Below are 16837 nucleotides of genomic sequence, written 5' to 3' on the forward strand. Positions count from 1 at the left end.
GAAAGGATACCAGGATTTCGGACATTTGCCATAGTTATATGTTACAAGAGGTATAACAAAACGTTTTGAGGATTGGAAGTTTCCCTCTTCATCGGGTGAGGGAAGTATTAAAACATAGAAAAATAAAAAACAGAAAGAAGAAAAGAACGGAAAGAAAAGGTTCAAACATACCCAAAAGCTGCTTGGAGTCCAGCCCAGGAGTTGTCATTGCACAGGATGCAAGTCCCGAGCACAAGTCATGAGTACGAGAAACACAATCACACATCACACTAGCACAGGCTACAGTGGGATACTAACAAGAATGTCGACGTCGGCTCTTTCATCAGCACTGCGTAATGTCTTCTAACCAAAAGACTATAGTAAGGAGGGGGAAGGGGTAAAGGCAAGCCGCATCCGAAGTTTGACTTAGCGATTTTGGGTATGTTTGAGCACTTTTCTTTTTTACTGTTTTTTTATTTTTGTAGTTTTTTTCTCTTAGGTCAAGAACCTTATAAATTGCATTTAGTCCTGTAAGAACCTTAGTGCTGCTTCTGGAGTGACAGGATATTCAGGATGGGTAAGGTTAGGGGTACAGGCTGCCTCCTATCATCCATGAGGAAGAATTAGAGCACTAATCTCAAAGTCATGTCCCCCCGCAAGAAGGGGAAGGCCAGCTCTGAACTAGCCTCTCCAGTCAAAGCAGGCAACTTCTGATAGTTCGGGAACGAACCCCACCAAACTCTAACAGTTATCTTCCGTAGTAGACTAGATCTATCGAATTGCTCTTGCACCTCAGAATCTCGACGTTTGCAGTTAGTGATGTGCCGCTCCTGGACATCCATAAGGTTGCCCAGATTTAAGTGTCACATCGGTTTTTGCTGTGCCCAGTGGTATGTTCAACTGGAAGGTATAAACCAGCCAGAAGTGATCCCTACTGGGCATTCTGTATGTTGTAATACTTCCCCCACCTGACGAAGAAGATTCCATCCTCCAAACGTTGTGTTATACCTCTTGCAATATATAACGATATCAAATGTCCGGAATCCTGTTATCCTTTTAAATACAATGTGATTTTATATGTCCACATGTAATAAATTTCGATCGAAGATTTAATTATAATTTCTTAAAACCCAGTAAATTATGGCTTTTACCAAACAATCTTGTTTTCAGTCTGCAACATTGCAATGAAACAATGGCAGATGGCAATACTGAACAGCCATTTCTCTCTTCTAGGTGCATCGAGGAAGTGACGGAGGTGACCAGCTGTTCCTAGGTATTTGGACTCGCTCAACAGGTTCTTGCACTCTTGACTCCAGCACGGAATATAGTTCTTATAAAGGCCCCATTGAATGCAGAGTTTAGCAGTAGACAAGATAAGCTTTGGAAACCATGATGTCACGGTAAAGTCTAGATGAGGCTACTTCTTTCAAATCCAAATAACCCTTTTCATTGTCTTACATGTATTTACGCAATTTCACCTGAAAAACTTTCATTAGGTACCAAGCTATGCAGTAGGCAGGACGGCCCGCCCTACAAAAGCTGTGTGAAATGTCCTGTCAATTACAATTTTTATTACAATTATTACAATTTGAGTATAACAATCAAAAGCTGTAGTCCAACAGTATTTAAGAATAAAGTACTAAACAGACCACCATTTCTATAAGAGACCGGGATAATTTAAATGGAACAAAATCACGGTTTAAAAAGTAGATAGTATTTTTATATTGCCAACTAATTAGAAAAGAATTTTCACTAATTTTAAGATAACTGTATTGGGGATTCGTTGAAGTCCGAGAAAAGTTGTTTATAAGGCGTGAAAGTTTGGAAAAGTTTCCCAGAATATTTATGAAATCGGGAATATAATTAAAATTTGTACGACAGTTAACCCAAAGTGAACTGACAGTTAACAGCTGTTGACACTTTCAGCTGAAGTTCATTAAAGAGAGATAAACATTTCTTTACATTTAAATTTTAGAAAATATTAGAAATACAATGCTTAATCAGTAATGTATTACACACTGCAGAGATGGAGTTTCTATGTAATTTTGAATTTAGATTGCGTTAGTGATGAAATGAACCAGCTAATACGGTTTAAATGGTGTTTAAACCCCACCTTAATGATCAAAGCTCTGAATCATGTAACATGTACATGATAATGATGTGTATGTTACATGTAAGACACTCGAAACTGGTTGGCTCCCTTGACATTTTAAATGACATTTTTACTGTTAACAGTAAAAAAGGGATTTCACACTCTTCCCCTTAAATCGGAAGCAGAATACAAGTAATAGAAGTAAATAATTTTTCATCAACGTACACTTTTTATTCTAAAATGGATCCCAAATGTGTAATTATTTACTGGTAGTAGACGCTTTTTAACCCAAGTAGATCTTTAGTACCATCCATCATATATATTTTCTTGATCAGGGCAACATCAACTGTGAGACTGTAAATAATTTATACCGGAACTGACTATTTTAGATTAACTAATTTTTCATCATACGTATGTCACACAATTTATTGATCATGGCTATAAGACAAATTAAATATTGGCTTTGCAAATATAATTCACTTGATCGAGAAGTTCTTACACATGTGCAAAGCCTGAGTAACTGCAGGTGAAGCCACGAGTAACTGCTAGTCTTATAAATAAAAATGAATTGCTAAATTTGTTGCTAAACGCTATTCTTGGAAATGACTGGACCAATCCGGCTAATTCTTTTTTTTTATATTTGTTGAGGACTGAGGAAGATTGTTATGTAAAGAAAAATCTTGACATTTTTTCTAAATATTTTAGAATTTGAATAAATCATTATAATATTTATGAAACATAATCCAAATTTGACTGGCAGTAAACAGCTATTGACACTTTCAGCTAAAGTCCACAAAAGAAGCATACAAATTTTTTTAAGCCTTTGAGGTCGGCCAGGACAGCATCTGTTCCACTCGTGATGAGTGGCCGAGTAGCCACTCAGGGACACATGCTGTCTCGCACTGTAGTGCTTTATTTTATATCTCCTAAACGAATTAACCTTTTCATGCCAATTTTTTTGTTTATTTCTTAAAAGGTTGTATTTTTCACAAAAAACTAATTGAAATTGTTGACTTTGTTTTGAAACGTTTACTTGCCAAGAAAGTAATTTGTATAGTTATTGTGTACTGTTATTCATCTCCAGTTCTTCACACATTTGGTTTCAGAAACCGTAGTTGAAACGGCTTTGTTCATATGTATATATTTTCTTGATTCATAATTGAGACAGGCAGACTTAGCAAATTACAAAGGTGCTTTCACTAAGGCTACAGCCTTCATTGTGAAAATTGTGTGTGAAGCCGTGGGTAACAGCTAGATTCTCAATAAAACTTTGTTGCCTTAAAAAGCAAACCTTATGTTCGATACAGTAGGTTCCCTCATACCCGGACATACATAAATTATTCAAAAGTACCTACAACCATTTTTTACTGTTATTTTTTTATGATATCTTAGTTTAATCAAATCTTTTGTATATTATAAATTTAGTGAAATATCATTTAATCGCCTAAGAATGATTTGGAAGGTTGGAGAAAATCTGGTTCATTACAATTTTTTTATATTTATAATGTTTATTTCTAATGTCACCAACATATTAAAACATCATCAAGAAAGATAGGTGAATAGTTTTTTTTTTAAACAACCCTTATAATATCATTTTAAAATTAAGACAAGTTTAGGATAAAATGATTAAAAACGTAAAAGTGCTTCCAGGTGGACGTGAAGGGTTTTTCCAACAAAACAATTTGCCTCATAACTTAGTTCCTCAAAAATGAATACATATTCTAGCTTTTTTCAATAGCTGAAAATATACCTCAAGAGTTGATTTGATGTGAATTCAACTCAATTTCATCTTTCACTTAATTAGCCTCTAAAACCATACTGTAACAGATCGCTGAATGACTGCTGGGTAATCCAGACAGAGATCTTTTGTAGTCTTGGTGTCTCTGATGTTAAACGATGTAAAGGGTCGTTACTGACTTTTTTAGATCTTTTCAGACAGACGTGAACTCCATATTCCATGAGTCAAGCCTGTGACAGCATCAGAAACACTGCACATGGCAGAAGGTGAAATGGACCTAAACTAAACATTCACATATTTGAAGCCAACTTATTACTTGTTAATGATAAAAAGATTTAAAAAATAATATTTTCTCTAAATTATACAATTTATAAAGATGTTAAACCTGTTAAGTTATTAGGAATACATCTGGATAGTAGACTGGGTTGGGACCATGATATCGAACAATTATGTAAGAAATTGACATGAGTTGATTACGTAAATTAAGAAAATGTATTACCTTAGACGTGCTAGTTTCAACTTATTATGCTTTTTTCACTCACATTTAAGATGTGAAACAACATTATGGGACAAATTAGTGTTGTAAAAAAAGCTTTTAAATGGCAGAAAAAGGCACTGAAAACTATTAAGAATGTACCTTTTCACATACAGAAACATGTACCAATTTTAAGGGAACTAAAAATAATTACAATTTCAAATTTGTATGTTTACTGTTGTTTTGTGAATTTTAAAGAGTCGTTATGTAATTTTTTAACTAGAAAGGAAATTCAATGTTATTTTACCAGAAAAAAACATATTCTTTTTTTCTAACTGTCAAACTTGTAAAAAATAAATCAGCCAAATGTATATTTAAATTAAGCTATTTAACAAAGTCTGTACCTATAAAAAGATTTAAAATAGTAGTGGAAAACTGGTTAGAAGAGAATTTATTTATTCTGTTGATAGCTTTTAGCCTGTGATACTAGCACTATAAATTTTTAACTACATTGATAAATTGTTTTTATATTTTAAGTATTTTTGTTTGTGTATTAAGTGTATGTATGTGTTATTATTATTGTTTTACTATAGAGTATTTATTTAATTATTATAACTTCATTGTCAGCTGTTATTACCTTATAGATAACTACCGATAATTTGACCTTTAGATAGAGATTTATATTTATATTAAGAAAATGTTAATTTTAAATCTGACTTTGTCAATTGCACAATGCATTTAAAGACAATAACAATTCTTGATTCTTAATAATGCCAGTACAGTATTGTTCCCCATTCCAATGAATACTCAAAAAATGAAGTTTTTAGCATGATATCTTTTTCAAATGCAAAAAAACACTTGTTTCTCTCAAATTTTTCTAAAACTTGCTGAAGTACGTGGGAAACCGTTTATGTTCAGATTCATTACGTTTTAAATTATAACTAAGGAAAAAGTGTGAAAAATTAAAACGCGTAGTCATTTGTAATCTAGGAACTTAGTCCAATGTTTTATTATTGAATGCACACTACAAAGCATAGATACAATATAATCTTTTTAAATATCAGCTACTATCTCATCACAACATTGTTTCCCTTCATTAAGTAAAATACAATTTGTATCTACCTTGTTGGATCCCTGCTTCACCAGATTAACTTTAGTTTAAGACTCTCAGACTGTATAACCAATAGCTAAATTCGTTATTAAACTCATTATCTTTCTAAAAATACCAGAAAAAGATAATATGACTTCTATACACTGAATATAAGTATTGATGTTAAAATATGTATTTTGTATTACATTTAAATTAATAATACAGCTTAAGGCAAGATAGTTTTTGTGAATTTTCAAAATTACTGTAACTTAAATAGTTAAGTAGGAATGTCCGATGTTTAGAATCTTAAGAGTGGCTTTGTGTTTATCTCTTTAGACAGGAAAACATGTTCTCAAACTTCAACATTTTACATTCCAATTATATGTTAGAAAATTAACGTGTAGTTGTGTTTTATTAAGACAATGTTCTTGGCATGGCAGTGATGGCATTCAAGAAGCACTCGTAGATTTTAAAGACTACATGTCTCGTACACTAAACATATAAATAACACCTTTTACATCAAGCAAGTCATTACTCGATGAGTATTTACCACAAAATCAAAAATTACAATTCAAAACGTCAACAAGAATGCATTATATTTATCGAAAAATTACAGATGAACGTTACTTAATCCTTTTAAATTACTTGTATACTTAAGAGAACAGATAACTTCTTTAATCTTACTTAATTACTAAACATATCAGTAACATAAAATTTAATGGTTTTAGATATTAAATTACATATGAACTTAATGAGGAGTCAGTAAAGAAAATCAATATAAAAGTGAAAATACAACTGAATAACATTTAAATTACTGTATCCAACTTTTGGAAATTTCCTCTAGAAAATAACACTCTATAATATGAAACATGTACATAATTTTAAAGCTAACCATCTGAATGAGATATGTATAAAAATTGGCAACTCTTAATAAACTTTAGAAATACTTCCTACATTTAAACACTAGCTGGTAAATATAACTTTTTCATAAACCAAAATTTTACCAATAGCATTATTAATATATATTAATATCTCTATAATTTGGAATGCACTATAATCCGGCATTTTCCCCAACCACATGTTGGCAAACTGTTAAATTATAAGAAATCACAAATTAAAAATTAAATCCACATTGAGTTGAATACTTGGTGCACTGCAAATTTGTTTGGCATTTCGAGTTCGCTATTTGATTTCCTCCGTTGCACTATGTTAAATGTTAATGACGTTTGTTTGAACGAGGTATGTTTGCGGACTTGAATCCAATGTTTTCACGATCCATATCTTATATTCACAACTAAATTGTGCTCGAAAGAACACAATTTTCATTTCATAATATTTAATTTACATTAATTCATTTAAATTGTCTATAACACAAAATATTCCCTGTTCTGCCAGTCTCAGAACTAGAACATGCCGGATTAAACTCGTATTATCAGTTGTTGAAGAACATGTGCAGTTTAGAAAATCTGCCTGACAGTTTTAAAAATGTGCTTAAAAACAATCGTGCACAAAATAAAAATTCCACAATAGAAATAATTTTAATGCAAAAAGGATAAATTAAATTTTTTAGCAGAATAAAATGGTAACTTAGAAAAACGCAACTTTTGACGAATGTGCGAGCCTAAAAGACGTATCATGTTTACTGACGAAATTAACAAAAACTAGAGTACAAAATGTTGAACCTAACTCTACGTCTAGCACTAACCACCCAAATGTAGACTGGATAAATACACCGTTCACACATCAGGGGCGCCTGGCTAAGCTAAGTAGTTTTTACAATATTTAGTTGAATATCGGAATATAGTATTATACAATATAACATTAGAATTTATCTAGATATCAGCAAAGGCCAACGTTTCTGAATCAATAGGGCATAAGCTACAATAGGACCTGTGTCGAATAATAAATCTACATAATAATATACACTATACACAATAAATAAAGCTTTCAGCAATACCAAAATCAAGCGAGGAAACCCTGTACACAAATAAATTCTTGGATACAGAATAGAAGATAATCCTATATTGTTTAAATTACAGCACGATAAAATAAGTCTAGTAATAAAATGAATACACAAAAACCTGCGTAATAATAAAATAGATGGAAGTCAACATATTTAAAATAGCAAATTACTGTATTAATAAAGCATATGATAAGTGTGATCAACAATAACAGAATTTTTCAAGTTGTTCGACAAACTTTAAAACAGAAAGTATTTCATCGTGAATCAGCACTTAACACTCACTGACAGTTCAATGCCTACATTAATCTTGGTGGTAACCTATCAGAGATTAGTCTGATAGAGAAGTGAAACGTAGCACAGACTTAACATAAGGAATTAAACAACTAGGGAGGTTAAACTATGTGCACTATTTAATTCAGAAACGAGCATCATCGACATATCGGATTGTCCCATCAAGCAGGTCGGGCTGTTCGATAAAACCAGAAGCACCATCGGAGAAAAGCAACCTTCGAAGAACGTAACTGCTGTGGCGGTCCAAGCGAGTGGTACAAGAGTAGATTTGTGCAAGGGGCTGAATCTGAGAGGTTAGAAGAGCCTGGCTCGGCGCTTGAGTTCATTCCTCTTCCACTGTGGCAGTCGGTAGAACTCTATCCGAGAGCACTGGAACAGTGTTTCAAACTCGGCTTCCGAAAGGTGACGCTGCACAAACAAAACAAGAAAATAATATTCAGATGAGACTCTACTGAAACAATTTTTGAGGTGTTTTGACAATTTAACAAATTTATTTAGACCAGCAACATCAAATGTTATTGTTGGTTCTATGTGCTAACAGAACTAAATTCTATTAAACAATAATGTAATCATAAATTTAAAAGAGAACAACGTAATGTTGCAGCATGCAAATAACCTATATATACCTTCTTATTAGATATATATATATAAATGTTTGTCTGTATGTCCTTTACAGAATCGTACACTATTTGACCAATAATTATGAAAATTTTTATGTATATGTATTTTTCCACGGAGAACAATGATATGTATATGCTATATCCAATGATGTAACTCGCCACCAGGCGGCAATGCAAAATATAAAAGTTTTCAAAGTGCCTGCAAACTATAAACTGCAATTACAAGACAGTTACATGTAATAAATATCAAACACTATTTGAAGGTACTTAGTTATAATGTATATTTGTCTTTAAAGTAAATTTCTGGTTGAACTTAAAGCTTGAGTGTTAGACCACTTTATAATAAAATATATGTACGTGTACAATGGCTATAAACATACACTTTGACAGATTTTCTTGATCGTGGCAAAAAGGCAAACTCTATATCGGCATTACAAATATAATTTACTTGAACCAGAAGTGCTCATACACGGGCAAAACTTACGAAAAGCGTGAGAAGACGCGGGAAACAGCTAGTAATATATATAAGTAAATTGAAGCAGTGAAACGGCAATCTCTATGAAACAGCTATAAACATGTTATGCTGAAAATTATTGCTTTGTTATTAAAGTTTAAGAAATAGATGTAGTGAAACAATCTTGAGTTTGAGTCCATAATAACAATGTTACACTTGAAACACATTTACCCCCTTATATTTTATCTTATAATTACAGGAAGTGTCTCGTGTTCACTATGTACTGTAATTAACACGCATCCAACCACAGTTTTGTTTTTCTTTAAAAATGTATACTTTTTGAATATTTAAACGATTAGGTACAAACATGTGTTGGATTTTTTTATAATCAATAAATGTATAAAAAACATTGCATTTTAATTACAAGTAAATATATATACAAAATAATATTTTACTACTTTTAAATAAAAGTTCTTAATTTATTCAAATAGTTCTGGTTTCCTTCATAACTCAAAGACTATTAATACTACACCTATCAAATTTTTAGGAGTTACTCAGGACACATATAGCAGCAATTAGAACTACAATCATATTGGTGAGTTAAAAAATGTCATATATCCTATAATTAAGAAAATTTTGGGTACATTTTTTTATATTTTTATTATAAAAATTAATTCATCATAAACAAATAATTTAAATAGTTCATATTAAACTTTTGAGTATTCAGTAAAGAATATAATTAGGTATTTCACTAAGCACAAGGGCCTATAAAATTATTCTGAAAACCAGAATCATTTTAATACATTAAAAATTGTATTATATAAAACAAAATTAGTAAAATATTATTTCCTTCAAAAATATTTTTTTAAATAACTAGGACTGGTATTGAGCACAACTTCCAAGTTTCATGGAATTTGGTCTTTATTTGAGGTGACAGTAAAATATTTTACTACTCATTGCAAAATGATTTCGTCTAACTGTATCAGCCCCCTTAAGCCAATATGTTTTACTAATGTTATTTTTCTGTTGTATATCAACCCAATCTCATTGTCAAAAAAACATTTTCATTGAAAAATTTAAATACATATCAATAATTCTGACAAATACAGGAAACAGTCACAGTATTCTGTCCAAACAGGTAAAAAAATAAGGTGAATTTGGCCAAGCAAGAAGTTGTATACACACAGCAAATAATTACTCTGAAGAAGTAATTCTTTACAGACGATAAAATCAGCAAAATACGTCTAGTTTGGCTAGGGATAGAAAAATTCGTTATAGAAACACATTTTTCTAACAGTTAAGACGTAAAAATGAAAAAAATTTACTGTTTTATGGCACAAAAAGTATTCCAAAAATCTGTGAAATTTGTTGAGGCTTGGAATAAGTTTTTATTCACATTTAGATCTTTTGACAGTTTTACACCTGATATATATACTCGTATGACTGCAGTGTCGCCAACCCACAACAAATTTTCCTTAAAAATGGTTTTTCAATTTGTCTTTTGGGAGCTTTAATTTATATTTTCATGAATTACCTCTAATAAATACAGTTTTAATAACAGGTCTACATACAAAAATAAATTGGTATGATTTTGTTCCGATTTTACGGATATATCCGCAAACCACTCACTACACACATAGACTAGCAGATATCAACGATAGTGATAGACAAACTCACCTCGAGATTACACCTATCGACATCGGCAGGCAGTCTATAGTTGGTGATAAGCAGCAGATGATAAGGGTATATCTTGGGGGGCTCGGAGGAGTGAGAGGCAGCCATGTTGGGCAGTGACCGCCGTAGGTGGGGGCTGTAAGACGGCACATAGCCCAGACCTCCCGTATATGTCGACGATGTGGCTAGCTCAGGACCCTACAACGGGTGTACAACAGATTCAGATACAATGTCTCCACGAAGACAATCCCAGACAGACTAATGCACCACGAAGGTTGGGAAGCCTTACAACTATCCCTATTGCATTTAAATTGTGGATCAATAAATATGTACTGACAATTTCCGTACTCATCTTCTGCTTAGAACTATTATAACTGTGATATTAACTACAGCCTTCTACTGTGTTAGTACAGTTAACCATAACCAAATACTTGCAAATTTATATGTAAATAATCGAGTTTAAATTATATTGTCACAGGTTTTATTTGAAAACTTTAAATTTTTAAATACTCTTTAAAAGAGGCAATTTGAAACACAAAAAAGTACTTCAATCAATAAATGACACAAAACTGCCAAGGTTATAACAAATATTATTGTTTATACTGGAACACATAGACATTAAATGACCAAAAACAAATCTAGTTTTTTTTTAAACCAAAGAAAAAGAATAAGAATACATTCTGCATTTGTTTAGCAGTACATCATTATTTACTAAGGTGATGTACAATCATTCACGTAAATTGGATTATACTGAATTATAAATTTTGGCTAATTAGGGACATGATTGCTTTAAATTATTTTATAAATATAATTATTACATTACTTACATAAAGTTCTTTGTTTGATGGTTGGACATTTGCCCTAAGTATTTGTTACAAAAATAGAACAATGTTTCGAGGACTGGAATCAATCGAGGGGTAAAAGCCATGTAACAGATATTTACTTTATTTTTTTTAATGAACAACTTGGTTTGTTGTCAAGTTGGACTCTGACAGGTTTCATGCCACACATTTTGGCCTTTAATTGTTTGTGTAACTTTAACCCTTTGAGCAGTCAGTATCTTTCCAAACATCCAACAAACCCCAAAATGTGAATTTTTAATTTGTTTAATATATTTTTATCATTGTATCCTACTTTATATTGTGTTAGTTCACAAATGATGACATTTTGTGGAAAATGTCATTTACAAACTTTTTGATATAAAACAAACGTTAAAAAACCCAATCTTGGTAGTAAACAATTGATAACCCAGGATGTGATTAGTATTAAAACAGTTTGCTTCTAAAAATTACTGAAAGATAGTCGGGCAGTTTACTAAAAATAAATAGATTACAACATATATGTTCACATTACTTTACGGCAAATACAAAAATGCACGGTAACATGAAACAATTATTAAAACATAAGTGTTCTACTTTTGAAAAACAATGGCAAATGAGTTGTCCTGTTAAATAAAGTTTCTAGGCAAAGTTCTGGAAAGTTTAGGGAAATCGCTTTTTGAACGACGTAAAAATATTTTATTGTGACACATTATATTTAGTTCATGCCATCTAATTCTATATTTGGGTTTTTGGATTCCAGGATTTTTTTATTGTCAAACAAATGTACTGACAAACCATGCCTTTCTTGCCACAGAAAAGTAATTTTTATAAGCACTACTTTCTTTAGACATTCATAAATTATAGCTATTACATTTATTTAAGATTTATTTTAAAATTTTACAAAAGATTCAGAGCTTAAATGACTATACTATTTTAGTTATTAAATGCTTGACTAAAAGCAGCAATTTACAAGATTACTGTTTGTTTTCCACTAAATGTTAATACAATTCTGCTCTTTCTATCACCTAATTAGTCTACAATCCAGGAAATCCTCACACCAAAATGCCACATGCAAATCTAACATTAGTTTGTTTCATTTCAAGTGCACTGTTTCCGTTTATTGGTAAACAACGGTAATTTACATACAAAATAGATTTAACTTTTCAACAAATTTATAACCTTATCTGAATTTAAACATAATTTCCTATATGTTGGGATACCTGTATATTAAGTAATAATTTAGCATACACGCGTACTGAATCTCGCATTTTTACAATCTTTGCTAGATGAAAACGGCTATTAAGTTCAGACTATTCTAGACTACTACGTGTGGACGGCTAGACTACGACAAGTGAGTGAGAGATACGTACCAGAGGACCCCTGCCCACCTCGGAGACTGAGCCGCCAGAAACTGTGAAGGGAGAGAGAGAGAGGGTCAGATAAGCGTGGATGCTAAAGCTAAGCGATGAGGCAAATATGGCCTATACACCGGATTACATGTCATTTGTTATCATCCAATTGTCAAAGTAACGATGTGTTTTGATGACAATGCCAAAAATATTAAATCAAATATTTATATGACCATCTAACATGTTGGCTACTGTCCCAGTATTTTTATAACCTAATCCTCGTAATATGAACGATTACCTGAGACCGATTGTGATACTTGCTTAAAGTTACTACCCCTTCATAACTATTGTGTTTTGTTTCCTATGTAAGTAGTAGTGATATTTTTTTCTTTTTACGTGATTATATAGGTTTTTAAATAAATCTACAAACGTTATCATAGAGTCATTCGCTAATAAATTATAGTTTGTTCTAAACATATAAAACATGAATATGTAGGAAAGCATTCTTAAAAGTGATGCAACCAGAGTTCGAGTGGACTAATTTGTTTTTAATTTTTGTAACATTTCTTGATCACCAGATCTTTATGAATGTTTTACTGAAGACTAGGCAGGATAGAAAAAATTCTCTAAAGTCGTTACCTGAGTTCATCTACTTGTAATTGATATACTTTTCAGTAGAATGACAAGCAGGAACCAAGTCAAAAAACAGGCCAGCCCAATAACAACAGAGACACAAACAGGTCAAGTACTGGGCTGATTCTAAACATCAAAAAATTGTGATGCTTGTCCATGATAGGAATCAACACATCACAGATAGATAAAATCAAGCTGCTAGATGATTTATAGCATCATGAAATCGTGATATGGGTCTGTAATAGGAACCGAGACATCACAGATAGGCCTCGTCAGGCTAATGGATTGATACAGAGCTTCACGGAATTGTGACATGAGTCCATGACAGAAATCGAGACATCACAGATAGGCCTCGTCAGGCTAATGGATTGATACAGAGCTTCACGGAATTGTGACATGAGTCCATGACAGAAATCGAGACATCACAGATAGGCCTCGTCTGCTGTTGGATTGATATAGAGCTTCACGTGACATGAGTCCATGACAGAAATCGAGACATCACAGATAGACCTCATCTGGCTGTTGGATTGATACAGAGCTTCACGAAATTGTGATATGGGTCTGTGACGGGAATCGAGACATCACAGATAGGTCTCGTCTGGCTGTTGGATTGATACATAGCTTCACGGAAATTGTGACATGAGTCCATGACAGGAATCGAGACATCACAGATAGGCCTCGTCTGGCTGTTGGATTGATACAGAGCTTCACGGAATTGTGACATGAGTCCATGACAGAAATCGAGACATCACAGATAGGTCTTCGTCTGGCTGTTGGATTGATACATAGAGCTTCACGGAAATTGTGACATGAGTCCATGACAGAAATCGAGACATCACAGATAGGCCTCGTCTGGCTGTTGGATTGATACAGAGCTTCACGGAATTGTGACATGAGTCCATGACAGAAATCGAGACATCACAGATAGGCCTCGTCTGGCTGTTGGATTGATACAGAGCTTCACGGAATTGTGACATGAGTCCATGACAGAAATCGAGACATCACAGATAGGCCTCGTCAGGCTAATGGATTGATACAGAGCTTCACGGAATTGTGACATGAGTCCATGACAGAAATCGAGACATCACAGATAGGTCTCGTCATGCTGTTGGATTGATACATAGCTTCACGAAATTGTGATATGGGTCTGTGACGGGGATCGAGACATCACAGATAGGTCTCATCAGGCTGCTGGATTAATATCGAGTATTACAAAAATGTAAGTATGTATATTATTACTAAATTTTGTTCAACTTGGTCGGTAGCCAACGTGTTAGTAATTTTAATATCATATTTGAAAAACAATATATTGATATATTACACCTTTACTTTTCATTTCTATAATATTTTTAACTGGATTTTACTCTGAAATATAAACGTGCAGAAATGAATCTGAAATTTGTGAAGTAATTTAACCTTTTTCTATGCATGCAATGTCGTTGAATGTTTACAATGCGTAATTTTGTTAATAATTTAGTATGCAAAAGCTTTTTGAGAATACAAGTTATATCACTATCATATTGTATTGTGTCCGAATAATAATACAAAAAATATTTTAAGGATTGCACTTGAAAGCATATTATTTATAGCAATTTGAGGTTTAAATTTGTAAACAAAATTTCCATATTTGCCTCTTCAGAATTGTACTGCACTACGTACACAGTATTATACTACCAATATTACTTTCAATATTAAATACTTAAACTAACCAATTCTGCTGGCCTGTAATGCATTTATTTTATGGTATCCACTTGAATCTGGGCTACGTTTTTTACATACTGTATATGTTGGCCTGATAGATAGTCACTGCCACAAGACAGATCATTCTGTCAGATGTCTGTCAGCCCTGGCTATATTTGTGGGACTTATAAATGAACTTAGATAGACGTGTTGTTATACCATTACATTTCTTCTAGCGAATCCAGATAGACTTTACACTTTAATTTTGAACGTTTATGATTGTTTATTTATATAATAATTTAGAATAAGCAAAATATTTAAATTCTTCAAATGAAAACTTCAACAATACCATGTTAATACCAAATAATTCAAATGAACCGAAAACTTTGAAATACCATCTATATTGGTACAACACATTTTCAACATCCAAACCAGCAGGTTACTAACTAGATAAAATACAATTACAACGAGTGTACTTCAAAGATTGAACAACTACAGGTATATCCATTGTGAATAATTACATGAAAGAGGGCACAACTTTAAAATCAAATATTGTTGCTAATCGGTGAATTGAAGTAGTTCACAATATTTTGTAACTTCATTGGACGGATTTCATTGCTCATAAAGTAGAGTAATGGTGTTAATGATAATTTTGAACTGTTCAGAAAAGAGAAAACATCCAGTATACCCAGAATTGCTTAATAAATTATTCAATGGTTTTACTTATAAAATGTAAACACTGTACATCGACATAACACAAAAAATTTACTTTCATGTATAATCAGCAACTCCACTTCTACAGAGGAATGGCCCATATGTGAACAAATTTAAATTGAAACATAGATAAATAGTGTATTGTTTTTAACAATACTCTGATATATTATTACTTGTTAAAGTCAACAATCTTATACAGTTGGAACTCATCACATTGCAGACAAAGATGAGGAAAAATAATAAAGAAACTTTTACACATATTAAAGGTTTTATATGTTTAAAACTAAAAAAGCATGTTTAATGTGATTCACGAAAATTAAAACCAATCATATCCTCTTAAAATTTAACAACAATTATTTTATTACAAACACCAATTTTAACTCACCACTTTTTTGTTCTCAACAATCCACATTTATGTTTTGAATGAATATAATTTTGGTAAATTGTATAAACAAAACTATATCGCCTTTTAGCATATAAAATTCAAAAACATTTTATCAGTATTGACCAAGTTTTATTTTAAGTTCCAACTGTCTCTCCAAGACTTTTATATTAAATACATTTTGATTTATTTTTACATATAAGACTCCCAATAATCCTTTCCATGAGACATACTTCTCTGTAGATGAAGAGTTACAGATGTAGGAAAATACATTTTTATGTCCTATGTAGTTCAAAGAATTTCAGTTTCAACAGTTACAAAGCATTCCTTGACATATGTTGTTGTTCAACTATTTTTTTTTTTTTTATTGTAAAATAAATATCCCAAAATTTAGTTAACATCCTTACAAAAATAGTGCTAATATAACTATTTGATTGGTTTTATTAACACTAAAACCTTTAACTGTCTCTTTTATTTAAATACTCCTGAAAGAGTAAATGATATTAAATGCCATTGTCATGTAGATTTATTTTATTATAATTAATATTCATAAAATCTCTGGGTGACAAATCCTAATCAAATCTCACACATTTATTTCAATTTTATATACACTGGAACACAAAAAATACATATTTATTCATTTTTAACACACGATAACCAACAAACATAAAGCTTTCATGAGGTGCACATTTAATTTGACTAATAAAAAATGAACACAATGTTAGGCACGAAATAAAATTACATTTAACACCAGAAAGCGAAGAACACAGTAAATTAAATTATGTTAATAAAGCAGCAACAAAATGCAGTGCAAGGTTAGTGAGTTAAACACAAATATATTAGCGAGTCAAACTACTAGGGTAAACAATAATCAATTTATAT

At 31.9% G+C, this 16837-nt stretch overlaps 1 protein-coding gene across 10 annotated transcripts in view; it reads right to left on the bottom strand.

Annotated features, from left to right (window-relative positions):
• Window positions 1–5259: 5259 nt before the first annotated feature.
• The window catches only part of LOC124358997 (actin-binding LIM protein 3), a 140292-nt gene continuing 128714 nt past the window's right edge, over window positions 5260–16837 (bottom strand). For 8 of the 10 annotated variants that reach the window (XM_046811306.1, XM_046811304.1, XM_046811300.1 and 5 more), the window contains 3 exons: window positions 12568–12608; window positions 10380–10574; window positions 5260–8036 (listed from right to left, as the gene is read on the bottom strand). In XM_046811306.1, the coding sequence (XP_046667262.1) occupies window positions 7923–8036; window positions 10380–10574; window positions 12568–12608 (350 nt within the window). In that variant the 3' untranslated portion in view covers window positions 5260–7922. Of the gene's footprint in view, window positions 8037–10379; window positions 10575–12567; window positions 12609–16837 lie in introns of those variants that run through there. The other 2 variants (XM_046811307.1, XM_046811308.1) reach the window with 1 other exon arrangement.

The sequence above is a fragment of the Homalodisca vitripennis genome, chromosome 4 (assembly GCF_021130785.1).
Source record: "Homalodisca vitripennis isolate AUS2020 chromosome 4, UT_GWSS_2.1, whole genome shotgun sequence".
Classification (NCBI taxonomy): domain Eukaryota; kingdom Metazoa; phylum Arthropoda; class Insecta; order Hemiptera; family Cicadellidae; genus Homalodisca; species Homalodisca vitripennis.